This window comes from Heloderma suspectum, chromosome 5 (genome assembly GCF_057233095.1).
Source record: "Heloderma suspectum isolate Gila_16-S chromosome 5, 16-S_ref, whole genome shotgun sequence".
Lineage (NCBI taxonomy): Eukaryota > Metazoa > Chordata > Lepidosauria > Squamata > Helodermatidae > Heloderma > Heloderma suspectum.
The window spans coordinates 182,693,013-182,703,577 of record NC_139462.1 but is presented as its reverse complement, the minus strand read 5'-3'; the positions used below and the strand labels follow the sequence as shown (position 1 = coordinate 182,703,577).

The 10,565-nt window shown below is 49.6% G+C and overlaps 1 protein-coding gene across 4 annotated transcripts in view; it reads left to right on the top strand.

Moving 5' to 3' along the window:
* Positions 1–1,598: 1,598 nt before the first annotated feature.
* The window catches only part of ITGB8 (integrin subunit beta 8), a 54,471-nt gene continuing 45,504 nt past the window's right edge, over positions 1,599–10,565 (top strand). For all 4 annotated transcript variants that reach the window (XR_014792357.1, XR_014792356.1, XM_084858601.1 and 1 more), the window contains exon 1: positions 1,599–2,038. Coding sequence is in view for 2 of the 4 variants with exons in the window: in XM_084858601.1 (XP_084714727.1) it covers positions 1,693–2,038 (346 nt within the window). In the remaining 2 variants the exon portion in view is untranslated. The remainder of the gene's footprint in view (positions 2,039–10,565) is intronic.

The window sequence follows — 10,565 nt, the reverse complement described above, 5'->3', positions numbered from 1 at the left end:
AGTAAAGACTTTCTGACTGATGTAAGAAAATTCAGGGCCAGCCTTACCCTGAAGCAACGTGAAGCAATCCCTTCAAACAGATTCCTAACAGACTGCAATTTTCATGCCTCCCACCTCCCGTCTGTTTGCTGTACAACAATCCGTGCAACAATCTGTGTGGGATGAGTGTCATGTCATTCGAGCTAGCACTGAGAATCTTTGGCTTTCAAGTTAGGACTGCGGCCTGAACTTCAGGGAGAGACTCTTTAGACCTGCCAAACAGAGGCAGTGAACTCACCAGAGACCCCATCCCACCCAGGCTTCAGAGGCCGGTTTCAGTCTCACAACATGGCTCTGCATTGGAATTGCACAGTAATAACAAGAATCGCCTCTCATGAGGCACCGAAGGCCATCATTCACGACCTTGCAGCTACACCCCCCCCCCTTTCCACCTATCTGGGGCTATAGAAAGGCTTCCCAGGTAGGGTTAAGGTCTCTGTCTTGCTTTTCAGAACTTAACTCCTAGTCCCATCAATTGTCAGCTCATATTGTTTTTGGTTGCGGTCTGGGGAGCCTCTTCCAGCTCGCCACTCCTACTTTAGCAGCAGGATGACCATCAGGAATTCAACAGGTGCAGCTTCACCCACTCTGCACACATTTTGGGAATACTTCTGCTGTTGGTTTTCTGCCCGCCCTGCTGCAAAATTCGAAGAGCCATTTCGGACCATTGCGCGGGCGGGGGGGGGCGGGGGACACGGTATTGTGATGTTTTAAGGGAACTCCTCCTCCTCCGAAGTGGCAGCCCTCTTTGCTCTCCTAAATTTGGGAGAAATTCTGAAGTTCGGTGACAACCAAACAACTTTCCCCTTTCATTCCACACACACACACACACACACACACACACCCGTGCCTGCGTGCGTGCGTGCGTGCATGCATGTGTGATTTCTGGCTCTTGCGGCTCAGGGCGCCGGACACTTGGGGGCCGCAGGGTGCTTTCTGACCCCAGAGTACGTGGGTTGAGTCTTCAGCCGCGACGCGAGCCGGAGGACGCGGGCGGGCGGGCGCCCCCTCCGCCCCCGCAGGCGCATTCCCGCCGGGAACAATAGAGCCGGGGCTTCGGAGGCCGACAAAACAAAGGGAGGTCTGGGCGACGACGCCTCCACGCTCCGCCCCCCCCCCCCGCGCGCTTGCTTCTGCCTGCCCTCCTCCTCCTCGCTTCCATAACCTGCCTCGCAGCATCTCTTTCTCCCTCCGCCCCCGGCGCTCGCCCCCTGGAGATCACCGCCGGCAGGGACTGGGGGCTTGGCCTGCGCGCGGGAAGCCGGGCGACGAGCCGAGCCGAGCCGAGCGCGCCCTCAGCCGCCCACGCCGCCGCGCAATCGGAGCAGCCGCCTCCCCGAGGGACGGGGCTGGACGGCTGGGCAGAGGGCGCCCTGCAGCCCCTCGGCGAGCCTTCCCTCCTTCCCTTCCCTTCCCTTCCTTTCTTCCTGCCCGCCTTCCTTTCTTTTTCACCCCCCTCCTGGGCACTCCGGCTTCTCCCCCCTGTTGCCACGGCACCGGGCGCGAGGAGGAGGCGGCGGAGGAGGGAGACAAAAGCCCTTTGTGAGCAGCTGCGCGGCCAAGCAGGGGGCCGAGGCGCATGGAGAGTCCGGCTGGGAAAGAAGGACGTCGCCCCTCCTGCCCTCGCCCTGCGCCGTCGGGCTCGGCGGAGGGATGGCCATCCTCGCCCTGACAGGCGGCGGCGCTGCTGCTGCTGCAGGGCTCCCTGCCGGCGCGCCGGGGACGGCGAAGGCGCCGGCCGCTCCCTGTCGCGCGCTCCTCGTCGCCTCCGCGGCGCCGGAGACGCCGCGGCGAGCCCCTCTGCCCGCAGCCTGGTGGGCCGCCTCCTCCTCCGAGCGCGGCCGGGAGAGGGCTCGCCTGCTGGGCGTCGTCTGGATCCCCCTCTTCGCGCTCCTGACCATCGGGCTCGTCTCCCTGCACAAGTGCCGGCGAGGTCCCGGCCCGATCCTGGGGGCAGCTCGCTTGCTCGCAGCCGTCGTGCCGGGCGTATGCCAGCGCCGTAAGTTGCCTCTCTTGTCTTCCCTTGCGGAATAACAGCGCGCTCCTTTCTACAGAAGCTCAGGTGCACCTGACTCTGGCCGCGATCCTGTTCGCGCGTACCCGGGGGTAAATCTCAGGCAAACCCAGTGGGATTTCGTCCTAGGTAAGCACGCCTAAGAGCGAGTTTTTAGACAGGCTTACGTGGGGGGAGTAAATCCCACGCAGTTAAATGGGTTTTGCTGTCCTGCTAGTAAGGATTCTCGGGATACAGATGAGAAGTTCCTTTCAGGCGCTAGGAGGTGTTTTCAAAATAAGTGTTGACTTAGATGCTGGATTGGTTGACTCTTCCTAAATAAAGCATTTCTGCTCGCTGCGATGAGCTCTGGAGGTTCAGTTGGGACAAATAAGATAGGAATGAGGAGTCGGTTTGCACAAGAGGAAGTGTGCGGGGGGGGGGGGTGACCTTTAGTGCCCCGGATTTCCCAGGGAGATGATTCTTAATGATGACCCTTTAATCCTAATAGCTCCTTTGACAGCTGTTAAGCAACCTGCTAATGGCACTTTCAAATCTTTTTTCTTGTGGCTTGAATGGCTACAGTATCCTTCAGGTGTAACTGGTCCCACTATCCTAGGAACTTAAGAAGTGGACTTACTGGTCCATCTGGCTCAGTATTATCTATGGGTTTCAGACTGATATTGCCCCCCTTTTTTCGGTGAACTTACTCCATTCATCTTTTCCCCCCATATTTGCTGCTTCTGGATTGAGCTACTCGGGCCCTCCTTTTCTCTTACTATTATTTCTCCCCCCGCCCCCATCCTTTGCAACTGTGCACAAATTAGCCTTTATGAAGTTTCACCTTGTCAGTTTCCTTGTACCTTACCTACTCCACTTCCAGCTCCCTTTGTCACCTGAAACATACACGGAAATTGACTGGGCAAGTCTAAAATGTTGGACAACCATATCTGAGCTCTTGCAAAAGACTGCCAAAACTTTTTTTAAAAAATGACCCCATTTACACAATTTTGAGGCACCAATAACTTTTTTTTAAATGGTGGTGAACAAAGTAAGTGCTCCAAAAAGGAATGGTGACTGGAGTGGGGAGGGGGCTGGGATGAGGAGACGACAGGGGTTGTGCCAGAAAGGACACAGGGATGCATGCAGGGAGCTGAGGGGAAAACAAGCCACACCGAGCCACCGCGCACCTGATCGTCTGTTGGGAGTAACATGGGTAGACGAGCAAGGTGGCTTATTCTCCAGGGTGGCTTAGTGTTACATGCAAGCCTGCCCTGAGTATCTCCCAGCCCTACCTGAAGATGTCAAGTACTGAACCTGGAACATTTTGTATGCATATGCTCTGCCTCTGAGCTCTAGCCCTTCCCATAACTGTACGCAGCTTCATGCTTCCTTTATGTTAGTATCCCATTTCAGGTGTTAATTAACATAAAAAGTTTAGGATGGCCATGTTACCACCCAGTAACTGCTGTTGTGAATGGCCACTTTACTTACGTTGCATACTTTTGTCCTGGATGCTACTTTTTGCATTCCATTGCCATTTGGCCTCACCACTGACAACACTTTTTTCTCTACACCCATGTATATAAAGAGGTGCTGCCAGGTTTTGGGGGACCCTGGGCAATGTCCCCCAAACCTGGGCCTCATGGTCTACCCTTAGCAGCACCACAGTGTGCATATATAACCCTTCTGAGGATAACCCTTTGCGCATCCAATGAAGTAGACTCATTAACAGATTCTTCTGACAGTCCAAACAAGAATATTGGGGCAAAATGGTATGTGCCAGCACTTCTATGCTCCTACAAGTGTAGCATGCTGAGTGGTAGCCTTTCAGTGGAGAGTCTAGAGTTGTTCTCCCATTGGACAGAAAGAAGCTTAGCAGAGCAGCTATAAACAGGATGAGAGTGTTATATTTTTCCATTGGATGTATTTGAGCCAAAATCTCTGAGAGTTAATGAGCAGTTGTTTCACCTTTTTCTTTCCTCTACCCATCCCTGAAATAATAATAAAGGAAGAGTTGCAATAAAAGCTTGGGTGGAGTTCTGTTGAAATAGTTATTGCTATTGCAGTTCCAGAAACAGAACATACAAACTGGATCGGTTTTTCTTAATAAGAATATGCAGTGTTAAATGGCATTTGCCATTGGACAAGACAGAAAGACAAGTTAAATCTCAGCAATGAAGAGACCAGGGTTGGTAACACATAGGGCACAGTCCTATGGGTAAGCCCTGAACTTAGAGGCTTATGAGTATCCTATGCAGAGAGGGAGGGGCCTTGTGCCTCCCCACACTGTATTTTAGCTAGGTGGGTGATTTTGCCCATCTTCAGGGAGGGGGAGGGAAGGAGACTGGGGTGGCCATAGGAAAGAGCATAAGAATGCCGCCCTGGTCTCCTCCCCTCCCTGCCCTCAGGAACACCTCCTTTCCCTTGTCTCCACGCTCCATTTACCAAGTGTGGAGAGGCAGCTAATGTGGTTCTCTCCATACCAGCTAGGAGGCGAAGGTGGTTGGGAGTACAGTTTCCTGGCTCCAAGCATGGAGCCAGGAAACTGAAAAATCCTGTGTTCCCCAGATGCTGTATAGGGGACATAGAATTGCTCCCTCCATCATTCTAGACAAAGTGGCCTAACTATAGATGAGTGAAGTTCCTTCATTGCTTTCCCCTCCTTAATATACCTGCTCATTAGCACCAGCAACCCAATGAGACACATCTCTTGTGGCAATCAAAGGAAGGGCTGTGAAACTATGTAAATTGACCTAAATTTAATTAGTTATTTACAACATTTATATACTGCTCCACATCTAAACAGATTCTGGAGTGGTGAACAATAAAAGATAAAAAGACTAGGGCTGTGCACCGCTTCAGTCCGAAGCCCGAATAAAAGGTCGAAGCGGGCTGTTTCAGAGGTGCCTCCATGTGGTACGAGATGTAGCAGAATAGCAATGAAGCACCGCCAAGTGAAGCAGCTTAGATACAAAGTGCCTCATCCGACTTGGTGATTCGTTCTGAGCGACCCAGACAGCCTAGCGCCAAAAGTTTCAACTTCAGAAAGTTCAGAAAGGGGTTGAGGAGGAGGCGGTGGCAGTGGCAGGAGAGAGAGAGTGAGCTTTGGTAAATGGAAACTCTAGTTGTCAAATCAGGGCCGAACGTAACCCAGCAATCTATCAGAGACAGAGGTGGAGGGGGGGGGGAATTGAATAACTGGAGAAAAATGGCTGCATTTCAGAGACAGAGATCATTCTGGTGGTGTTGCTTAGGGATACAAGAAGTGAGAAACTTCCCCTAGCACCTGCTCTGCTCGCCTGTTCCTCTGCCTCTGCTGTGATCACCATGTTCTTAAAAAACATGGCGATTGGAAGTCTATGTGCACATAGACTTATACACAAAAAGTGCTGTGAATTGCCCAGGCAGGAGAAGGAGGTCTCCGCCACTTGCTAGCTGTCTCCTCCTCATGAGCAAGAGATGGCTAGCAGTCTTTGGGAGTGTTTCCACCAGCAACTTACCCCTCAATTGACAAGGCACAGTGCCCCTTGGTTATAGAAATCCTGAGGGTTAAAATGGGGGCTGGTTTCCGTATTTGTGTTGGAAGAAAGTAAAACAAGGATCCTTGAAATCAAAAAGTGATCCTCATGATTTCATATGGTTTTTAAAGGGGAAACTCCCCAAACCACCATCCAGTCACAGACCACATCTGCCTCCACAGACTGAAGCAGAAAAATCATGGATCTGCTACTCATGGGTGCAGCCATGGTGCAAAAACAGGGATCCGAAGCAGGGATCCTCTTGATTTCATATGATTTTTCACACTATTTGAGGTGAAACAGAAGATCTGGGATTTTTAGTGTGCATACTTGGACAAAGATGAGTTCTGTGCTTTGGGCAGGGGGCACCCAATGTAAAAATCCAGAGGATCTATATTCAATCGGGTGTCTTATCCATGGCTTTATAACATGATGATGCTAAGAAGCCCCCAAATCTATGGTTTTTGTCACTCAATCCGTGGGCATAGATGCGCTCTGTGATATGATGGTGTTTGGGGGGTATCTTTCTTGTAAAAATCATGAGGATCCCTAAGGATCCCTGCCTTGAATCCAATTTTTTTCCACTGTGGCTGCACCCATGAGTGGTGAATCCATGATTTTTCTGCTTCACTCCATGGAGGCAGATGTGTTTTGTGATTGGATGGTGGTTTTGTGAGTCTCCCCTTTAAAAATCATATGAAATCAGGAGGATCCCTTTTTTATTCTTTGGATCCTCATTTTACCCAGCCCCCTTTGTGCTTACTGCTCTCTTTCCCAGCACAAGCATATGTCTGTCTGCTCAGAAGTAACACCCATTGTGGTCAAGGAGGCTTGCTCCTGAAATGCAGGTCTTTCAGGGGAAAGGAGAAAGGGGGGGGAGCCTCTCTTATTGGTTGAGCAGCCCCTGCCAGTCAGATGATGTTCACTCCAACCCCCACCAGGAAGTATGTTCTGTGAAGCGATTTTTATTGGTGCGGAGAACCTGCTCGTGGAGCCCTGCGTGGAGCACATTGCAGCAAAGCTGATTCCTTTTCATTTAAAATCCAGTACTCCTCCATTAGTTTCTCCTTCCATTGGCATGGAAACATGGCCATAGACAGCCTAGCAGGGAGGGGACAGCGGCGGCGCAGCCCTGAAAGGGATAGCTTTTTGCTTTCAGAATTTTTGTGGAACAACTGAAAGTTCAGCCGCACCTAGCACAAAGAGTATTGGGACAAACTGTCTGACATTTGGCGGGTGGGATCCCCTCCATGTCAGCAGAGAGGTCCCTAGGTTTCATGTACTTATCATGAAAACTGGAAAAGTTATGGCCATTCGTGTTTTCCCATGCAAGTCAATGGGAAAATGCTCAAACCGAGCGGTCCAGATATACGAATGTCACTTTGGATCCAGAACCGAGTCGAAGCGAAGGGGGTCCAAATTGGTCCGAGTCGAAGTGGGCCTGATTAGAAGGGTCTGAAGCAGCATCCGAAGTGGATTGGGGGGTCCATGCACAGCCCTAAAAAATACCATAAAACACCATATTAAAGGTTAAAAAACAACAACAAAATACCAGTAAAAACTGTGGCTAATCAATCAAGGAAGGTTTCCTGAAATAAAGATGTTTTCCACAGGCAGTGAAAACAGCACAATGTTGGTGCTTGCCTGACCTCCAGAGGCAGGGAGTTCCACAGACAGGGAGCCACCACACTGAAGGCTCTTCTCTGGGTGGACTCTAGTCAGGCCATAGGCCCATGTGGAACCACCAAGAGCATGGTATCTGATGACCTCAGTGACTAGGCAGGTTGATAAGGGAGAAGGCGCTGTCAAATATCATGGTCCCAAGTTCTTTAGGGTTTTATACACTAGTAGCAAAACCTAAGGTTTTGCTGAAGTTTAACCTAAGGTTAAACCTGGCCCAGTAGTGAATAGGCAGCTGGTGCAGTTTCCTCAGCAAAGGAGTTGCATGCTGCAAAGAGGCAGCTCCTGACAACAGCAGCACTGCGGTATTCTGCACTAGCTCCAGCTTCCAGACCAGCCTTAAGGGCAGCCCTACGGTCACTAGTGCCTGTACCACTGTGCCCAAGCTATCCCTGTCCAGGAGAGGCCATGGTTGACGAACTAGCCAAAGCTAGTAAAAGGCACTCTGAGCTGCCATGGCCACTTGGGCCTCTAGCAACCATGACAGATCTAGGAGTACCCCCCAGATCACAAACCTGATCTTTCAAAGGGAGTGCAACCCCATCAAGAACAGGCAGTGAGTCTATCTCGCGGACTCAGCAACCACTCATCCACAGGGCTTCCATCTTGCCAGGATTCAGCTTGTTTATTGGTCCTCATCCAGCCCATTACTGAGTCTAGGCACTGATCCAGGACTTGCACAGCCTCACCTGATTCCAATGTCATAGGGAGATAGGGCTGTCCCTAATGACCACTTCCAGTGGCTTCATATAGATGTTGAATAACACTGGGGACAAGATGGTACCATGCGGAACCCCACAGCTCAGTTGCCAAGGAGCTGAGGAATGGTAACCCAATGTTAATCTCTGATATCAACTCTGCATGTAAGACCAGAGCCACTGTAACCCAGTGCCTCTGATGCCCAGCCCACAGAGTTGAGCCAGGAGGATACCATGGCTGATGGTATGAAAAGCTGATGAGAGCTCGAGCAGAATTAAAAGGGTCACACTCCCCCTGTCCCTCTCCTGATAAAGGTAATCCATCAGGGTGACCAAGGCTGATTTGGTCCCATAACCAGGTCGAAACCTAGGGTCTAGATAATCAGTATCTTCCAAGGGTGCTTGCGGTTGCTCCTCCATGACCCTCTCAAGTGCCTTCCCTAAGAAAAGGGTATTTGCGACCAGGAGGTACTTGTCAAATACCTTTGGGTTCAGAGTGGGTTTCTTCGGGAGTGGCCTCACTACTCCCTCCTTAATGACAGCAGGAACCACCCCTCAACACAAAGATGCATTTATCGCTTCCTGGACCCACCCAGTCATGCTCCCTCAACTAGTTTTTATTATCCAGGAAGGGCAAGGAATGAGAGGATGCTTGGTCAGTAGCACTGCTGCAAGCACCTTTTCCACATCATCAGGCCACAGCAACTGAAATTGATCCCCCCAAATCAGGCAGATGGTGGCATCAGACATCTCAACTGGAGCTTCAGAGACAAGCCAGCTCAGTCAGGGAGGCTGCTGGACAGCAGGATGGGTGGTACACCAGCAGCAAAACCCCAATCTGTCTCTGCGGCCATGATTAAAGCATGAATGAGTGTGATCTTATTGTGGACTGACCTCACGTTAAATAGCAGCACTGCAAGACAGGAGGTCTCAGTGGATGAGCTACCAGGTAAATGGGACTGAAGGAGGGGAGTAGAAGGCAAACAGTGCATAAACATCTGTAAGCCATTCTACTCTGATGTCCTCCCGCCATATCGACTTCTGCCCTAAGTCACTAGAAGAGAGCTACCAACTCCATGGGTCCCTGAGTCAGAGTTTTCCAGGCATATCGTTACCACAACAAATCTTCCCCCACACTGTCGACACCCACTCACAATTCAAGCCTATGCGCAGACACTCAGAAAGTCACACACTCCATTCATCTAGCCAATCACATAGAACCAATGCAGCACAATCACAAATTATAGCTTGTGGTTATAACCAGTCACTGGTCACAAATATGACATCAGGCTTGCCAACCCACCAATTACATTTGTTAGTATCTCTTGTTGCCAGAACCATGATAATCCTAAATTGCTCTCTGAAATGTATATTACATTTTATAAAATATGTTGGTACAATGCAGTGGACAGAGTGTGGGGTTTAGACATAAGAGGGCCCACTTCTAAAGTCATGCTTATCTGGGGAGCAGGGATGAAGGAAGAATTGAAATTTATTCTCTACACCAGCAAGTACACCACCACTCCAAATTAGGCACGCATCAACCCTTCTAGGTTTTCAGCACCTGGGGACAGGGGAGTATGCCGTGGGACTAACCACACTTTCTGATTTTGTATGAATATGGAAAACTGGTTTGTACAATCCACAATTATTTACAAGTCAGGATCTGATTTTGGTTTTATATCTTGGATTATCCCATATCCAGAAAGAATGGGAAACTGTTCCAAATGGAAGCTTTAAATCTGCTCCCCTGCAAAGGAGGGGAGAAGAAGAGAGGGACCATGTGAGCCTAAGCCTTGCATATGTTCTCATAATAAAAATATATGATTTGTTGTGATTCTGAAATATAGTCATTTTTTATGGAGGTGATGCTACCAATTGTAGATGTGCTAGGGGCCATATCTAAGAAGTTGCAAGACATAAAGTCTTGCACATGCATGCATTCTCATGCACATATGCATGTTCATGCACAGTTTTTCTTCTGCTAGAGTTGCTTTGGATACAGCACAGATATATGATAATTTGGCTTCGGCTATTGGGCGGTATAGAAATGAAAAAAATAAAGCTTCGGCTATTGGGCGGTATAGAAATAAATAAATAAATAAATAAATAAATAAATAAATAAATTGTTAACATGGAGAGAGAGTCATGCTTATTTGTTTGCATTCCCAGTCTAATATCCAAAGGGGAACTCACATATCTTCCCCAGGAGTAAATATGCACCCTTCCCCTTTGGGCATCAAAAAGCGGAGTCACTAAGGCCTGATTTAAACATCAGGTAAGCGGGCAAGAGATCTTGCCCATGTGACGTTGTACCTGAGCAGCAGCACCTTCAACTGGGCTCTTAGCTCCTACCTGTGAACAGCTACCATGCACTGCTAGCACAGCCAAACAGGTGCTGTGCTGGAGTGCTAACATTGCACACTTAGCAATTGAGGGTCCAGTTTAATCAAGATACATGGGTACACGCAACAGCACACAAGTACGTTCTTCTTCCTCACCAGTGTTATGTATTAATTGGCCATCATGCTTTGACTTCCATTGCTTTTGTGTATCACCTGAAGCCATTCCTAAGACAAGTGTGCACATATGTCTGCATAGAAAGCCCAGCTCCTCTTCTTCTGCCTGTCAGTA